The sequence below is a fragment of the Pelodiscus sinensis genome, chromosome 3, assembly GCF_052426305.1.
Source record: "Pelodiscus sinensis isolate ZL-2025 chromosome 3, ASM5242630v1, whole genome shotgun sequence".
NCBI lineage: Eukaryota > Metazoa > Chordata > Testudines > Trionychidae > Pelodiscus > Pelodiscus sinensis.
In genome coordinates, this window is record NC_143054.1 from 10,561,184 (window position 1) to 10,580,409 (window position 19,226).

Genomic DNA, 19,226 nt, shown 5'->3' on the forward strand with positions numbered 1-19,226 from the left:
GCAAGCAGCAATGCTCCTGTAAATAGCTTTTGTCCCCCCCACCCAACACATATAGCTGTGCTCTCTTCTTACTTGCCACTCCTAAAGGCCCTGCAGTTGGAGGGATCTAGATATGTTATGGCCTTACTTGAATTAGGACTGTTGCAGAAATTGTCTATACTTCATCACTCTTCCTTGAACCAGAAAATCTAGGTCATTTAGGTGAGACTTTCACTCTTATAGTACTTCCCCATGCTTAGATCCCAAAATGTTGCATGAAGACAGAAAGACAGAATTGTTCCTATTTTTCATATGGGGAAACTGAGGCAGAAAATGGCCAGGTGACGAGCACTAGAAAGTGTGCAGCAGAGCTGGGAGCAGGACACAGACAGGCTCTATCCTATAATGCCACCATACCCTATGGATCGCACTGCAGGTAACACTGGCATTGGAAGCCAAAGCTGCTGGTGATGTCCAGAGCTAGAATTATTTACGGAGAGCAAAATGCAAAGGAACTAAGTGTGAAGAAGACAGGGATTAAACAAACAAGCAAACAAACAAACAAACCAGCAACAAACATTTAATTTTTGCCACAAATTATCTTACATCTTTAGAATATTTTTCCACATTGTGTATTTCTTTGGCCCTGAAATCCCGGGTTTTGAACATCAGTGCAATATTCATTTATTTGGCATATGCACTCTGAGGATACTAAGCCACAGTGTTCATACCAACAATATTCAAGGCATGAAATCTCCTAGGAAGCTAAGTCCTTTTGCAGTCCTCAACCATGCAATGCAATCCCCTTAAATGAATTAAATAAAGGTGGACAGGCTAGGGTTAAATTGTGCTGGGCTTCCCTCATTGCTGGCTGTTAGGCACTGAAACACAGCCTGGATTCAGGAATAAACCGCATGTAGCTAGTTCTGCTATTGAGCAGCAGAGCAGAACTCTCGTGAAAACTGACCTCGTGACTTTGCACTAGGGTGTCTATGGATATCTGTTTCCCTCTAAGGGGGATGAAAGTAGTAGAGACCCGCTTTTAAAGTGATACTTGCTGTTTAAAGTAAGACTCCCCAGCAGGGCAGAAAAACACCAGCAAGTCAGATGTCAGGGATGTAGTAACTGTGTTTAAAATGCCCTCTCCTTAACTCACTGACCATAAATTCCTATTGTCAGGTCTCCAGGAAAGCTCCATTCAAGTTAGCTAGGAGGAGGAGGATGTGGGTAAATAAGAACACTGTGCTCTAACACTAGTGAATTGCACTAGTGTCCTAACACTAGTCAGTCCTCTGATGTTGAGTCCTAAGAATACAGAATAAATCTATAGCCAGGTTGCTGTCATGTGGGCTGCTAACCTCCAAACATGCAGAACATGGAGCCTAGATCATGAAGCCTCTGCTTCAAAGCCTTGGTTCTCTACTGCTTGTGGGAAAAGAGGCTCATCTCTAGGTGATAATAGTATCATATCTTATGCTTATTCTTTATTTACAGGCTGTCAGTTTGATCACTCGCTCATGAGCAGTTCTGATTCCATCCAGCAGAAGGCAGCGGTGTAACATACAGACCAGCCAATACCTTTTCCTACAAGGAGATGCAAGGACTAGCACCAGCTTTATGCACCTCCATTGCAGATGAGTATTTAACACCTTTGTGGCTAGTTTTCACCCATCCTAGAAGCTGGGATTTTAAGACTATTCACCTGAGGCTTTTGGGACTGATAATTTAAACAAAAATACTGAATAGAGACTATAACATCACAAAAACTTATTTTTAAGGCAGGTCTTTGGGATGGTTATAAAACTTCAGGCTGCTGATGATTGAGAGACTCCAGTTGACGTGTCACCCACAGAGCTGTATAAAATCCTGTGGTGACTGCTCAGAGGTTTGTGTGTACCTCTTTTTGATGTTTACTTCGAGTGGATAACATTGCAACACTATTAGCTCGAAACGTCAGAGTGAATTTTGGAGAAAACTTCTACTTGGTTTTGTAGGACCATCATGGGAAACCACCAGATTGCACCAGACACCATAGACAAAATCCCAGCCCTGCTTGAAACTTGGGTAAAATTCTTGGCAAACTCAGAGATGCTTTGTGAAACCCTGGCAAATTTGGACTGTTGTTTAGGTTTGCTAGAAAACACCAACTCCTTGGGTGGGGGTGGGGTGAGGGGGTTGTTATGAAAGTTACCTCCAACTCTGCTGACTGGTGTATTGGAGAACATTTATGGGTGGGTTAATTTTCATATGGACGCAATGAAAGAAAAAATACCAAGTTGATTGATTTGAAAATGTGTTTGTTTTCATTGCATGTATAAAATCCTATTCCAAGAGGAGAAAAATTCCAAGTTGCTTTCCCCAGAGTCATTAACAAAAGATTCAGAGCAAAATGGTTACTAACATAAGGAGCTTAGATTAATTATTAAGCTTGCCCTATGGATACTTCTGAGCTTCTACTATGACAAGCACCCAACCTGCTCACAAACTAGTCTGGTAAGTTATGGCATGACATGATTCAGTAACCTGCTGAGCAATTAGAGTTAATGCTTGGAGCAGCCTTTGTCCCAGAACAGCAACAAAATTGTACCAAACTTCCAGACTCTGAAGGGATGAAACCAGAAAAATTATTCGGAAAGCAAAGGTAACTTGTGTGAATCTCTCATCTGAGCAATGCAAGAAAAGCAAATAGGGAAAGGTAAGCAGCAGTGCCTTTTTTTTAGTCGTTTATGTGTATCACTTCCAATGGAAGGTCAATTTGAGCACAGGTTATAGAATCTGGCTAGTAGCAATGACAATTGCATGAGGAACTGTTAGGAGGAGCCAACAACTAGTGATTGCATTATAAAGTGGAGGAGCTCAGACTGTAAAGGGTAGAAGCAAACTTCTGTAGCTAGTTTCCATTACTGTGATATTCGCGTATGAATATCTACTCTCTATCAGCACCTGGAAGCAGGAGGAGTGGAGGGAAGGAATACATCATATGACTGAACATTTGTACACTTAGACGGAGAGAACTTGTGTGTTTTCTCTTTCTGATGTTTCCTTAGAAAGGCTGGCTACAAAACTCATGACATTTAGCCACTACCCGGCTACAGTCTCACTGTGGGACATGGTACTAAGTCACTTCTCTGTGAAAGAGAGGCTACAATACTGGTCTGTTTCCAACAAAGATGTCGGACGACCCAATGAATTAATTGAAGGGTGTGCAGCATGTAGACCTTTGGATGAAGTGTCCTTTAGGTCAGCAATGGGCAACCGAGGCTAGCGAGTGGGCTGCATGAGTGGCCTTCCTTCATGTCAATGGGTCACAAGATTGTTGTAACCAAGACTGTTTCCCAAGATAGGGTAATTTTGCTAACTGTGCTTGCATACCTAGAATTTGCGTGTGTGTGTGTGTGTGTGCTGATTGAACTGTAGCAGCGCTTTGGATGCAGAGGGAACACATGGTTCTCACAGTTAGTGTTGGGTGCAATCAACATGCACCTCACTACACCTGCCCTTGCTTTACATGCATGTCACTTTAGTCATATGGGTAGGAAAAAATTACACGGATGGAAACCGGTGGAATCTAGCAACCTGGTGCATGAGCAACGGTAAATGAAATGTCTTGTGGGCAGCGCATACAACCCTGATGGGCCGCATGTAGCTCTCAGGCTGCAGGTTGCCCCCTACTGCTTTAGGCTGTTCATGACCATGCCTGGCTGCTGATTGAAAGGGGGACGTCAATCAAACAATTCATGTTGCTGTCCTCAATAGGAGCAGCAGAAGGCTCCAACTTTACAATGTGCTTGTCACAGTTATTGGGCTAATCCCCTCTCTGGGTATGTCTAGACTACACGCGTAGCCTTGTTTCACGAGGCATAAGGGAGCGGTTGACAAAGGCTTCCCTGTCAACCCATCTGCGTCTTGACTGCTGCGCTGTGCTGACCATCAGCTGAGCCGGCACAGCACGGCGGCCATTTTTATTTTCATGAAGCGGGGGATATTTAAATCCCTGCTTCATTGACTATGTCGGGCAGTCTAATTTACATGCCTCTGTTGGCAGAGGCATGTAGTCTAGACATACCCTCTGTGCTGTTTGTGGTCACTCCGAACGCCCCCCTCAGGAGTCAGCCTTTTGCTTTTCCCTATCTTGACATGCTACAGTTCTCTCACTCCTAGAGCCGGCCGTAGGCAGGCGGACCAACAGAATAGCCAGGCCTCAGGGCAAGTTGTGGGGTGAGGCAGCTCCATGCTTCCAGGAGGGGCCAGCCCTCAGTGCCACACGGTCCGTATCATGCCCTGCCCAGCCAGCCCCTGCCTGGAGCATGCTGCTCAGTAGCAATAGTGGCCAAGAGCCCCAGGCTGTTTTGAATTGTGGACCCTCAGGGCTGTTGTCTCCTTTGTCCCCTGCTGTTGGTGGGCATGGCCCTCAGCTACAGTATCTCATCTATCTGCTGTGCTCAGTGCTTAATTTGTGCCAGGGCTGAGCCATGGCACCTCGAGGCTTGGCAGTGTATAGCCCCAACCTCTCTGGGCTTGCTGCATCAGTTATGAATGTAAAAATATCGCAAGAGCCCCAGCACCTCTCTCATTACACATGGACTGTGCTTACCTGGCAGGTCTGACCTGCGCAGGGTAGCCCCTGGCTGCAGCAATCCTGGAGCAGCCACGCCAAGGGAGTGCCCTTCTTTAACTTTGCTGGGCATGCTGTGGGGCCAGCTGTGGATCTGGCCCTGGGCATCTTCACTAGGATGTGGCTTGAGCTCACAGACTCTTTCTGCCCAGAGTGCTGAAGAGCCAAAGGACTTTCCCAATGGCCTTCCGAGGGAATAGTGCGCCACAGTCCCTTAAGCACTCCTGACAATCTCTGGTTAGGTGCCAAAATAGGAATAGGGCTGGTGTAAACCTGTCCCTGACCATGAGGACTGAGCACTAGAAGTGGATGAAACTTCCTGTGTGGTTATCACATGTGAACGTGATCTGGCTGACATCTTTTCTGATTCAGGAAACAGCCCTTCTTAGCTGGCAGAAAAATGACTCCGCACCAGGGCCTGCCTAAGGCTTGTCATGTGAATAAGGACTATAGAGAGGGGTTTTTATGTTACAGGGAAGGTGCAAGGGCACTAAAGCCACATGCTAGTCGGGTGAAGATGTGAGTGATTTCAGAGAAAGTCTCCCATGCCGTCGGTGTCAGGGACCAGAGATGAACACTTTGCTTCTGCCCTTTTTGAATCTGGAGCTGCTGTTTGTTGCAGGTGAGTGCTAGGCGGCAGGGGCTCTCAAATGCCCATTCATGCGGCCAGCAGGACAAAGCAAGGACGGCCTCTGGGAAGGCAGAGGAGTTTTGGGGAGGTTGGAAGCAGCTTTGCAAAAGGCTCTGCCTTTGTGGGAGGCTTATGAAGTGGTCTGCAGAAAGGATGGAATTAGATGCCATAGGGCAATGGCAATAGCACATGGGATTTCACGAGACCAGTACACAGAACGTGCTACTTTGTAGGTGTGTGGTTAGATTTGTAAAACATAGTGTATAGAGACCACCAGTATACAGTATCCAGTGCAATATTTCACATACCTGATACTCCTATGCTGGGACACTTGGCAGTGATTTTTCTTCAGTAAACTACCATCCTCCAAGTTGCTGGTTCCAATTTAACCGAAGCCGATAGTGAGTAAAAGTTATTATTGTCTGATGGTTTTGTCTGGTGATTTTGGTGAATCCCAGTCTAGTTCCTACTGGGAAAATGTCCGTATCACAGAAACCATTATCATAACTCCTGCGCTTGTTGATAGCCTCAGCAGTGGTCCTCCGCTAGAAAGGGAACTGCATTGTTCTTCAACTCCTAGATGGTCCCATTAGGTCATTCACAAGAGAAGCTTGTTCTGTTGCTGTCTCTGCAGTGAATAACTGGGGCTATGTCTACACTACAGAGTTTTTGCACAAAAATGACCGTTTTTGTGCAAAAACTCGTGGAGATTCCACACCTCAAGCACATTTTTGTGCAAGTCAAATGAAAGATCAGAGGGGTTTTTCCGGGGTAGGTATTCCTCCTTCTATGAGGAATAACTCCTTTGTTCAAGAGTTCTTGTGCAAAAAGTTCTTGTGCAAAAAGGTGTGTGTGTGGACGTGCAAGAGGGTTTTTTTGTGCAAAAAGAGGCAATCGAAAAAAGCACAGGTGCCTTCGTAAATAGCAATCAGAATTTCCTTTCGAGAGTGCGTCCCTGTAGTCTGGACGTTGTCTTGTGTAAAAACGCATTGCTTTTTCGATGTGCAAGAAGTTTCGTGATCTTGTGCAAGAAGTTTTTGCAGATCTCTTCCACAGAAAGGGTATGTCTACACTACAGAGTTAATTCGAACTAACAGATGTTAGTTCGAATTAACTTTGATAGGCGCTACACATACAAACCGCTAGTTCGAACTTAATTCGAACTAGCAGAGCGCTTAATTCGAACTAGGTAAACCTCATTCCATAAGGACTAACGCCTAGTTCGAATTAACTAGTTTAAATTAAGGGCTGTGTAGACTGCCCCGATCTGCTGACAAACAGCTGATCATCAGTTGGTCGGCAGAGCACAGCAGCCATTTAAATGTAAATGAAGCTGCGATTATTTAAATTGCGGCTTCATTTCCGTATGCTGGGTAGCCTAATCGACATGCCTCTGTCGCCAGAGGCATGTAGTCTAGACATACCCTACAAGTTGAGCAAGACTTCCTCACTGAGGCACACCAGGGGCAGCTGCAAGGGTTAGCTGACTCTCATTTTCTAGTGGGACTTTGGTGCCTAGGAGTTTACCTCCCATTGGCTTTTCTATGTCCATCCATTTTTATTCATTCTATGTACATTCATGTGTGGGCACGTGAGTGGGTATTGCTAATCTATTTTAATTCCTCCAGTTATGTTGTCTGGGATTTGTTTATTTAGGGAAAAGATACTTTGGGCAGAATGGATGGATAGTCACCCTTTAAATACCTCCCATGGAGGAATTGTGTATCAAGCTTTGGCAATGCCACTGTAAAGCTACATGCTGAACACATCAGGTTCTGCTGCCATATTACATTTCATCCTCAAGTATCTGGGTTATTTTTGCAGGGGCATCTGCTAACTTATTCATTGAACCCAAGGAAGGCAGCCTTGCTGGAGGGACATGGATCACCCTGACCTTGGAGGGTAAGTAAGTTTTAGAAGAAGTGGGCTGTGCTTATTTTGTTAGTCTTTAAAATGCTACCAGACTATTTGTTGTTTTTTTAGAAGGCTGTTAGTAATGGGTGGACATCATTGGATAAAATGGATCACCCAGAATGACAAGGGGTCAGCTGTGTTCTGAAATACAAGACTATTACAGGGTTAAAAAAGAACTAGATATGTTCATGGAAGATAGGTCAATCAATAGATATTTGCCAGTTTCTGTTTGCCAGGAAGTGGGAATGAGCAGCAGGGGATGGATTACTTGATGATTACCTCTTCTGTTTATTCCCTCTCGTGCCCCTGGCATTGCCCACTGTCGGCAGACAGGATACCGGGCTAGATGGACCTTTGGTCTGATCCAGTACGGCCTTTCTAATTTTCTTAATTTGTCATTCTTGTATTGACAACCATAAATATAAAACAAAATGAAACAAAAAATGTCCACACAACACAGCAGTCAGATCCCCGAAAATCATGAGATTGGTTTGAAAAATCAATACTGGGTTCTTTTTATTGTATTTGTATTTGCTTTCTGCATTTAGGGTGCACTTCTATAGATTGTCATGTTTTCTCGGCAATCATAAGAGCTAGAAATGTACTTTTTCATGAAAGCCAAGATTTTCATATGGTCACACGACAGCAGTAGCTGTGGTAACATGAGACTTGTGATAAAATCATAAGAGTTGTCAATGTTGTTGGTCACATAGGCCGTAATTGTCAAATTTGGTTGCTCCAAATTAACCATACAAATAATGCTACCCATCTCTTATACAGCAATTTTCATCAGTAAATCTGAAAGCACTTTACAAAGGAGGTCAGGATCATTATCTCTATTTTTACAGATGGGGAAACTGAAGCATGGAGAGGGCAGAGTGACTTGTCCAGGGCCAACCAGCAAGCCAGCAGCAGAGCAAGGAACAGAGCCAGATCTTTTGAGTACCAATCCTTTAGGCCATACATAAATGACCCGATTTTCAGAGGTGCTGAGCATTGACTTCAGAAAGAGTTGCAATTCCTCAGCATCCCTGAAAGATCATGTGTAACTGTGCTAAATATGTGGAAAGGGGGTGTAAAATGCCAGGGTGCAAGGTAGCAGAGAATCAGGCTCAGTGGAAGCAGCATGCTCTATAGCAGAATATGTATGGGAGAGGTTATATGGTTAGTATACAAAATGGCTACGTCTACATTGGCACCCTTTTCCGGAAAAGGGATGCTAATGAGACACTTCGGAATTGCAAATTCTGCGGGGATTTAAATATCCCCCGCAGCATTTGCATGAACATGGCTGCCACTTTTTTCCGGCTCGGGGTTTTGAAGTAGGAAAGTAGGAATAAGAGATCTTCCAGAAAAGGGTTTATTTTCCGCAAGATTGCATCTAGACTGGTGCTTTTCTCCGGCAAAACCCCGAGCCGGAAAAAAGCGGCAGCCATGTTCATGCAAATGCCGCGGGGGATATTTAAATCCCCGTGGAATTTGCAATTCCGAAGCGTCTCATTAGCATCCCTTTTCCGGAAAAGGGTGCCAATGTAGACGTAGCCAACCAGTTCACCCCAAGAAGATACATAGTTGGGTAAGAAAATGAACCATGTTTTAATATGAAAGAAAACACCACACACTTGGTTTTAAAATCCTTGATTATGGGCTAGCACTGCTGGGCTACATCTAGACTGGCATGATTTTCTGCAAATGCTTTTAACGGAAAAGTTTTCCGTTAAAAGAATTTGCAGAAAAGAGCGTCTAGATTGGCACGGACGCTTTTCCGCAAAAGCACTTTTTGCGGAAAAGCGTCCATGCCAATCTAGACGTGGTTTTGCACAAGAAAGCCCCGATCGCTATTTTTGCGATCGGGGCTTTTTTGCGCAAAACAAATCTGAGCTGTATAGACTGGCCCTTTTGCGCAAAAGCTTTGTGCAAAAGGACTTTTGCCCGAACGGGAGCAGCATAATATTTCTGCAAGAAGCACTGATTTCTTACATGAGATCGTCAGTGTTCTTGCGGAAATTCAAGCAGCCAGTGTAGAGGCTGGCAAGTTTTTCCGCAGCAGAAAAACTTGCCAGTCTAGACGCAGCCCTGTTGTTTAACACAATCTTAGTTGCACCCTGTAAATATTTTAATATGTTCTTGTCAGGACTACCAAAGGACCCTGCACTTACAAAACATTTGTTGTTGATGGTTTGCTTAGGTCTGACATCTCCCCAGGTGCAGTTCATATACTCCACCAATGGGCCTTGGCTGGAAGTGTCACTAGTGAATCCCGTTCTGCCTCCAGTCCGGTGTGATGTCCATCCGGTATATTTCGATTTATCCATCATCAGATGCAAAACGAGGTATGGTTCTCTACTACAGGGGGTTCAGAAAGGAGTTTTTAGGCAGAAGATGCTGTAGGAAAACACACAAGGATGTGTGTTAGCTTCAATGACTGTTTGAACCAGTAGCATAAAAGGCCTACTAGGCTCCAATGGTAGAAAAATTCAAACTGGAAATAAAGCAGAGCTTTTCAAGATTGAGGGTAACTGACCAGTGGTACCAGCACCAAGAAGTGTAGTAAATTCATCATTTGAGGTCTCTGTATCCAGACTGGATGCCTTTCTAAGGGAGATGATTTTACTCACCCCCAAGTAACAGGGCTCAGTTGCATTAGTACCGTGCAAAACGGAAAGAATAAATTTTCCATTGCAAGAATCATGAAGCGAAATCCTCAGGCCTATGTTTGGCAGGTCAGACTTGATGACCCTAAGGATTCCCTTCTGGCTCTACAATCTCTTAATCCAAGTGACAGATTCACTATCCTTACACTAGGGCGAGGCAGGATTAAGCTGTGCTTTGAGAGTCTTTGGAAACTGGGGAGTATGGGTTCTGAATGTAGCAAGAGCCGTTCTTCTTAAAGCGGCACTCGTGTAGATTGAGCCACACATGCTGGCTACGTCTACACTGGCATGATTTTCCGGAAATGCTTTTAACGGAAAACTTTTCCGTTAAAAGCATTTTCGGAAAAGTGCGTCTAGATTGGCAGGACGCTTTTCCGGAAAAGCACTTTTTCCGGAAAAGCGTCCATGGCCAATCTAGATGCGCTTTTCCGCAAAAAAGCCCCGATCGTCATTTTCACAATAGGGGCTTTTTTGCGGAAAACACTACTGTGCTGTCTACACTGGTCCTTTTCTGGAACAGTTTTCCGGAAAAAGACTTTTGCCCGAACGGGAGCAGCATAGTATTTCCGGAAAAGCATTGATGATTTTACAGTAGATCGTCAGTGCTTTTCCGGAAATTCAAGTGGCCAGTGTAGACAGCTGGCAAGTTATTCCGGAAAAGCGGCTGATTTTCCGGAATAACTTGCCAGTGTAGACACAGCCATAGGGTTTGTGCGGACATCTAATCCAGGGGACTAGACTGACAACTGAACTCCCCTCTTGCCCCTAGAGGTGGTGCGTCTAGGTTAAATTTGGGGCGTACTGGTTGGTGATGGAAAGCTTGCATGGCTGCTGACCATGCTATACCTGCTATAATGTCCTTGGCAGGACTCTCACACTGGTTGGTGGGTCCTCCTCTGGGGAGCGGTGCCCGTTGCCTGGGTTTCACGGGACAGTGCCCCCCTCTGGCTACCCCCACACTCCTGTTCGGTACTTGCTTATTCGCGTCAACCTCAGTATTCTTTTGGCTCCTCCCCTCTCCCAAGGAATGACCAGTGTGGCTGGCGTAGCTCCATTAAAGTCAGTGGAGCTCCACAGATTTATACCAGCAGAGGAGCTGGCCCATGTTTTACCTGAAAACACATGAGCTGTTGTTTCCTTTGAAGGTCCTCTCCACAGGAAGGGCTGTACCAGCTGGAGGTGACTGCAAATGGGCAGGTGATAAGCAACCTGAGCGGGGTGCTTTGTGACAACTGCACTTTCAAGGTAATCCCCAAGGAGGGATGGGAGGAAATGTCTGAAGATGATCCAAAGGGGGTTGCATCTCTGGATAACAGGCTGATGCTGAGCAGAAGATAAATTAGATTGACTGTTGGGGGTAAAGGAGATTCTGAAAGTGCCTTCTCCTAGATTGAGAAAAGTCCCTTAGGGAAAGGGGCGAACACATGCCCTATTGATTGAGTTATTTAAAACTACGACGAAGCATAATCTAGTACTCAGTTCCCAGGTAGGGTGACCAGTCACCCTGATATTTAGAGCATTACCTTTTATAGGCGCCTATTACCTTGTATCCCATCTCAACTTTTCACATGTGCCATCTGGTCACTCTGTTCACAGGGAAAGATGAGATGACTGAGGAGGTCTTTTTCTGTGATGATATGATAACATGGGTCCTAAACACCCCTTTTTTGCATTTTTAAGGCATTCAATGGCAAAATGCTATGGTGAATATTATGACATTGGTGTCTAGATGCCAGGTCGTGTGAGGCTGCTTATAAACAGAGAACGTTTCTTCCCCAGCACTTCTCAGTCTGGAAAATAAGGAAACACAGAGAAGGGGAATAGGGGCACAGAGGGATGAAGGGACTTTCCCAAGGTACCACTGCAGGTTATTGGTAGAGCCAGCAATAGTCTCCAAAGTTTAGTCCAGAACCTTATCCACTACTTCCAGTTGTGCATATTCAAACGGGAGCAATGTAGCCCAAGTTATAGAATCATAGAACACTAGAACTGGACAAGAACTCGAGAGGTCATCAAGCCAGTCCCCTGCCCTCATGGCAGGACCAAGCACCATCTAGATCATCCCTGACAGATGTCTATCTAACCTGCTCTTAAATATCTCCATCACCTCCCTAGGCAATTTATTCCAGAGTTTAACCACCCTGACAGGAAATTTTTCCTAATGTCCAACCTAAACCTCCATTGCTTCTTGTCCTATCATCAGAGGTCAAGGAGAACAATTTTTCTCCCTTTTCCTGGTAACACCCTTTTTGGTACTTGAAGACTGCTATCATATTCCCTCTCAGGTGACAGCTACACTGCCATTTTTTTACGGAAGAGGATATGTAAATCGTGCTCACCTTTGCATATCTTCTTCTGATTCTTTTTGCCGAAGAGGTTTTGTCGATAAAAAGCCCTGTGTAGACAGGGCCATTTGTTGGGAATTCCCCCCCCTTTTTCACAAGATCCCTTATCCCTCAAAAATCGAGGTTTACAGGATCTGTGCAAAGAGAATCAGAAGAAGATATGCAAACACGAGCATAATTTGCATATCCTTTTCCACAAAAAATGGCAGTGTACCCGTAGCCTCAGCCTTCTCTTTTCCAAGCTAAACAAATCCATTTCTTTCAGTATTCCCTCATAGGTCATGTTTTCTAGACCTAGATTAAGTGTTAATTATATTGCTTTCTTAAGAATTCCTAGTTATCATTTTGAGGGATGTTAGGTTCTTGTCTCCTGATCAAGACCATTGTTATTAAAATTACTGTGTAGTTGGGAGATCCGATGTGCACATCACACTCAGACTATAGGTACTTTTCTCTATTTACAATATTTGTTTAATACGTTTAGCAGAGTTAAGAACACCCCAGCTCAGTAAGGTAGCTAGAGATACTATAGAATGTCCACTGTACACCCCTACACTCCCATCATGAATAACAGCCTGAAATAGCCATTATCTGCCTCATAACCATCACCTTCCTCCTGATCAGAAGTGACTATCACTTGGACACCTCCCAAGGGCTCCCTACTGCCCACAGGCTGAAATACAACTTTTATACTGCAGGGAGTTTTCACCTCTTCCTTATTTGTAATTCCTCACCCTACTAATGTTGAGGTGTCCTTAATTATATTCATGTTTTCAGTGTACTATATATGTCAATTTGTTGCCATGGCATTTTGGGGATAAGACATTTGCAGATGTTCTATCCAAAAGCTGGTGTCAACTCGGCTGTGTCTAGACTGCACCCCTTTTGCAGAAAAGGGATGCAGATTAGACACAGCGCAATTGCAAATGAAGCGGGGATTTAAATCTCCCCTGATTTTAAGAGGAATAAGGGATCTTTCGGAAAAGGCTTTATTTTCCGAAAGATCCCCGTCTAGACTGGCGCTTTTTGCCGGCAAAGCCCCGAGCCGGAAAAAAGCGGCAGCCATGTTCATGCAAATGAAGCGGGGGAGAGTAGCCCTGCCTTAGTGGGTGCTGGCCTATATGCTCCTTGTGTAACACTGACAGGAAGAACCAAACCTGGGCCCTGTGGAGCATAATGCTTGAGCCTCTGCAGCTTGAGCTAAAAGCCAGCTTGCTCTTAGCTAAGGCTGTAGAACAAACTCATTCTCTCCTCCATAAGTGGTCGAAGTACCACTACATGGGACAGTGAACCATACCTAAGAGGTGTGTGGGTTACACCAGAGGTATCCCAGAAAAACCCTGCCGCATCCAGGGAATGTGTCTGCTCTTCCGTTTTTTGGGTTTTTTTTTTGCGGAAGAGCAGATATGCTCTTTCAGGGAGCCCCGTATTCCTCGTTTGTGTTTGTCAGTCCTGGCTCTTTCCCAGTAGTGAGCGGGAGAGCCCGATGTTTTCAGCAAATTGCACATTAAAGTGTACAAGTCGTTGGGCCGTTCAGCTAGCTTAAAGAATTGATGAAAAATCACCAGGGGATGCTGTTAATGAGACACATTCCAAGCTAAATAAAACACAATGCCTCTCTTTGTTTTGGGACTGGAAACCTGTGAGCCATGAGTATTAAAAAAATTAATTTGGCCTCTTCAGTAGACTGCCAAACGGCTGCAGGCAGCAACAAGCCTGAACTGCTCACAGAAGGTTTTTCTATCAGCTGGTGGTTGCTGGCTCGTGGCTTTGATATGCTCCTTGCTCCAGCCCATCCTGCTGGCTGTTGGGTGGTTCTGACCTCTCTTTGTTGTGATGACTAGCATGAAGCAATCTTGATGCTAATGTGTATTAATGTTTTTGATTGCTATGTCTTGGGCCCAGGGCAGAGGCAGAGGCCAGTGTCTACCTGAGAGTGCGATGCTAAGTTGTGTCACATGGCAGTCCGGAGGGAATCATAGAACATTAGAACTGGAAGGGACTTTGAGAGGTCATCAAATCCAATCCCCTGTCCTCACAGCAGGACCAAGCACTGTCTAGATCATCCCTGACAGGTGTTTGTCTAACCTTCTTTTAAATATCTTCAGACACAGAGATTCCACAACCTCCCTAGGCAATTATTCCAGTGTTTAACCAGCCTGAGGGTGCATCTACATTGCACCCTTAGCTCAAAATAAGCTACACAATTTGAGCGACACAAATTGTGTAGTTAATTTCGAAATAGCTTTTTTTTTTAAAATTTGGCATATTTACACAGTGCCATATTTCGAAAAACAGATCAGCGGCTGATTCCAGGAAGCCCGGGGCAGAGCTGCTCTGCCCAGGGCTTCCTGGAATCAGCCGCTGATCTGTTTCAGCAGCGGCTGACTTGGGGACCCCTGGGGCAGAGCAGCTGGGGTGCTGCCGGGTTGGTCCCGCAGCCCCTAGGGGCAGCGTTACGGGACCAACCGGGCAGTACCCCAGCTGCTCTGTCCCAGGTGTCCCCAAGAGCAGCTGGAGTGCTGCTGGGTTGGTGCCAGAGCGCCGCCTTTTGCCGCTGCGGGACCAACCCGGCAGCACCCCAGCTGCTCTACTGCAGGCATCCCAGATTCAGCTGCTGCTGAAACTGACCAGCAGCAGCTGAATCAGGGACGCCTGGGGCAGAGCCCGACTATCGTAAGGGGGGGCTATGAGGGGTCTGGGGTGGCATCCCCTCCCACCCCACTCCAGACCCCTCATAGCCCCCTTTCTGATAGTCTGGCATATCTGATAGTCCGGCACCCCCTGGGTCCTAAAGGTGCCGGATTATCAGAAGTTTACTGTACTTACTTTTTAATAGGGATCTATCCTGGCTCCATTGAAATCAATAGGCTTTTGTCATAAATCAGGGGTCTCAAACTCATGGCTCATAGGTCATTGACAGCTCAGGCAATTCCCCAACATGGCCTGCACATGCTGCTGTCAAGCGAGTCCCTGCGGCTCTGGGTATGTGTATGGCTATACCCTTCCCCCAAGTCTAACCCATGCTCTGCCTCCACCCCACTGCTTCCTGCCCCTGCTCTGTCCCCTCCCCTTCCATTGCAGCCCCTCCCCCAAGTCACCTCCCCTGAGGGATGTGGCCTTGGGGATTACCAGGGGACGTGGTGTGGAGCAATGGCAGGGGTCAGGACTCCCCCCCCACCCGGCTCTCACTGGCAGTAGGAGCTGTGGGGAAGCAGAGCGATCCAGCAGCCTCATCTCTGTTCTGCTCTGCCCTGCTGCCATCTTCCAGGCCAGCCTGACTGCTTCCCCTTGGCTCTGTCACCACGGTGAGGGCAGGGGATCCAACCCCAGCTGCCGGCCCCAGCCCGTTCAGGGCCCTATGGGCTAACCTGAGTATGGGGACCATGCCGTCGTTCGGATGGTTGGGGCAGCCATCCTGGGGTCCCCCAAAGCTTGAGGTCTGGGGCAGCCCCCTGAACCACCCTATAGATGGGATGGCTCTGCACGGACCCTTCCGGGCCACATGGTTGTGCTGGCAGCACTGTGGAGTTAGCAGCCAGAAGCTGCTCTAGCCCCGCTGAGCTGCTGTTGACAGGTACCCTTGGGGTTTTTTAAATCACCAGGTGGCAGCTGGTGGTGTCAGAGGCATGCGCGGGGGGAGCACACAGATACCTCTGCCCCCTCAGGGTCTGTCAGAGTGGGTGCTCAAAGGCCAGTAGGGGGATTTGAGGACTGGCGCCAGCCCTAACATAAATTGAATTTGAGACCCCTGGCCTAAATAAAATCAAGATTTAGTCCATTAGCAATACTTGGGGCTAGAGTCACGAAGGTATTTAGGTGCCTAAAGATGCAGATGGGCACTCAGTACAACACAGGAAAGTACTCACCTTCCACTGGAAGTCAGTGTAAATCCCACGAGGTCCCCTAACAGCCACTTCAGGTGCCTAAATCCTTTTGTAAAGCTGGCCCTCATGGCGTAGCTGGTGCTTTTTCAGCTGGAGAGCTCCAATTTCTCCACGAAAGGAGATGGGTGTCACCCTTCCCATTTCGCATGTGGGGAAACTGAGGCAGAGATGCAAAATGATTTTGCCACTGCCATGCAGCAGGCCATGTGCTGAACCCACATCTCCAGCCCCCCAGTCCAGGTCCCTATCCACTGCCTTCCAGGAACACACATCTGGGCTTCTTTACCATGCTCTGACCACTGCAGCTGGGACTGCAGTTCACACCTTGTCCGGCCTTCTGGGAGGACATCTCATGAAAATCCCAAATGCTGCACGTTTCTAGGGACACAGGAGTTGTCAGATCAGATGAGGCTCCTGGATACTAGACAGCCCCTGATGCCGCAGAAGGAACCAAAAAACACATTCTACTCGTAATCCTGCCTCGGTGCAGGAGGCTGGTCAAGAGGACCTCTTGAAATTCCTTCCAGCCCTTCTATTTACGGCTGGACTAGGGTAATTACCTCCCACAATACTCCACTGATACCAGCTTGTGTAAGGCTCTGGCAGCCAGATCCTTGGCTGGAAGTCACTTGAGCTATGGCAGTTTACACCAGTGGACAAGCTGTCTTTCTATTCATCCTGCCTACGCCTTCTTTCCAAGAACAGGCTAGAGAAGCAGTGAATCGGCAAGAATGCGTACAGGGAATGTTACATGCATATGGGAGAACAGCTCCCAGTGGAATGGGTAGGCAGACTATACCCATAAGATCAGTCATATTTCCAAAAGACAGCTGGGGTTTGAACTGAGACACACACCCACCCACCCCAGGAGCCTGAGAGTTACAGTCAGGTGAAACAAGTCGTACCATGCAAGCTGTGTAATTCCAATCAACATGAACGCTTTGATTGCAGACGCTGGCTGCAAACTATCATCAGGCCCGGAACCGAGTATCAAAATTATTCAGCCAGCGATTTTGAAGGAACAAAGGCATTCAGGACAATCCCGGGTTGCTTGCAGGCAACTGAGTGGAAAAAGAGACATTTCTTTGACTTGATTTTTTTGCTATAAATGATTGGTTCAGCTCGGTGCCCCTGGGCAATGCAGCGCACGGTGGAAATGTGTAGGACTGTGGCGTAGCAGGGAGATGCTATGGTAACACCTCCCTGCATGCAGAAAAGGAGGCAGAGAAAATGGAGTTCAGAAGCACTGAGGGAAAAAGGCTAGAGCTGCCAGGAATACTCCATTCCAGAGGAGCTGTGTCCGGGGTTGGCACTCCATGCACACGAGACAGTGGTGGAGCGTGCTCATGGGGGTGGGAAAGCAGTTTACCTTTCTTGTATAGGAGCAACAAATGCTTCTTGCTGAGCATGCTCCTCTCAGGGACCCTGAATGTATTTTGCCAAATAGACACGACCTCCCTTGCTCCCCCACTGCTTTGGCCATACAGGTGCTTCCTCTTCCCACACTAGTTCCCAGAGCTATAATCTGGCCCTTAGTTTCCCACCTCTGCAATGATCAGGTTATATATTCTGGAGCATGGGATCATATTGCCTTTCTGTCCCAGAGAAATTATACCCTTAGGGTGTGTCTAGACTATAGGGTTTTGTCGACAAAAGTGGACTTTTCTTGACAAAACTATACCTGTGTCCACACTGCCTTTGAGTTATGTCGACATAACGTCGACAGAACTCAGCAGTTTTGTTGACGTATGTAAACCTCATTCTACGAGGAATAACGCCTTTTGTTGACAGAGTTCTGTCGATAAAAGGCATTATTGCATCTAAACTGTCCTTTGCGTCCACACTGTTATATCGACAAAGCAACTTGCTTTGTCGACAGAACTGGCTGCAGTCTAGACGCTTTTTGTCGACAGAAGCTTTGTTGACTGTATGGCTGTGTCTAGACTACATGCCTCTGTCGTCAGAGGCATGTAGATTAGACACATAGGCGAAGGCAAATGAAGCCGCGATTTAAATGATTGCGGCTTCATTTAAATTTACATGGCTGCCGCGCTGAGCCGACAAACAGCTGATCAGCTGTTTGTCCGCTCAGCGCGCTAGTCTGGACGCTCCCCTGCCGACATCAAAGCCCTTTGTCGGCAGCCCCGTTATTCCTCGTGGGATGAGCTTTACCGGGGCTGCCGACAAAGGGCTTTGATGTCGGCAGGGGAGCGTCCAGACTAGCATGCTGAGCGGACAAACAGCTGATCAGCTGTTTGTCGGCTAAGCGCGGCAGCCATGTAAATGTAAATGAAGCCACGATCATTTAAATCGCGGCTTCATTTGCCTTTGCCAAAACAACAAATCTACATGGCTCCGTCGATGGAGCCATGTAGTTTAGACGTACCCTATCTGTTGACAAAACTTCTGTCGACAAAACCCTGTAGTCTAGACATACCCTTGGTGACACCTGTATAGACCGGCTGCCTTCAGTGAGGAAGCCCAGGTGTAACTGATTAGCACTTTAATAAGAGTTTTGTTGGTGAGGCACAAGGAAGAGAGGAATGCAGCTCTCTCCTCTATGCTGCTTCAGCAGAGCTAACAGGAGTAACCAGCAGTAGAAACCTATTGTCATCACTAAAATCAGCAGAGCTGACTCTGAGAACACCTAGGCTATGTCTACACTGGCAGGTTCTCATGCAAGAACATCTTGCACAAGAGTTCCTCCACAGGAACTGTTGTACAAGAACACGTCCACACGGCCATGTGCTTTTGCACAAGAGATGTGCTTTTGCACAAGAGCATCCATGGCAGTGTGGATGCTCTCTTGTGCAAGAAACCCCTGCTGAGCGTCCACACTGCCCTCTTGCACAAGAGCTCCTGCGCAAGAGGGCTTACACTTGTTAGAAAAGAGCATAGCTCTTGCACAAGAAGCCCTCTCTTCCCAAGCTTTACTGTAAATGTTCTTGCGCAAGAGCGGATGGGCTGTGTGGACGCTCTGCAGGTTCTTGCACAAGAAAAGCCGTTCTTGCGCAAGAAACCACCAGTGTAGACATAGCCCCAGGGAACAAGTCTGCTGATAAGAAGGGGGGAGTTTGACAAAGTCGCTCATCAGAGTAGAAGTGCACTTGAAGGACAAGAGTCACGACAAGTGTGTCTGAAAAGCTGGCTACCAGCTGTGTTTTGAATGAAGCCTAATCTGATTTTGTCGGATGGCTGGGG

The 19,226-nt window shown here is 46.7% G+C and overlaps 1 protein-coding gene across 12 annotated transcripts in view; it reads left to right on the forward strand.

The window, feature by feature from the left end:
- Nucleotides 1-2,456: 2,456 nt before the first annotated feature.
- PKHD1 (PKHD1 ciliary IPT domain containing fibrocystin/polyductin) overlaps nucleotides 2,457-19,226 on the forward strand; it is a 409,604-nt gene continuing 392,834 nt past the window's right edge. For 8 of the 12 annotated variants that reach the window (XM_075923339.2, XM_075923341.2, XM_075923348.2 and 5 more), the window contains exons 1-5: nucleotides 2,460-2,674; nucleotides 5,069-5,216; nucleotides 7,050-7,127; nucleotides 9,328-9,472; nucleotides 10,939-11,038. In XM_075923339.2, coding sequence (XP_075779454.2) covers nucleotides 5,165-5,216; nucleotides 7,050-7,127; nucleotides 9,328-9,472; nucleotides 10,939-11,038 — 375 coding nt within the window. In that variant the 5' untranslated portion in view covers nucleotides 2,460-2,674; nucleotides 5,069-5,164. Of the gene's footprint in view, nucleotides 2,675-5,068; nucleotides 5,217-7,049; nucleotides 7,128-9,327; nucleotides 9,473-10,938; nucleotides 11,039-19,226 lie in introns of all 12 variants that reach the window. The other 4 variants (XR_012902469.2, XM_075923353.2, XM_075923340.2 and 1 more) reach the window with 3 other exon arrangements.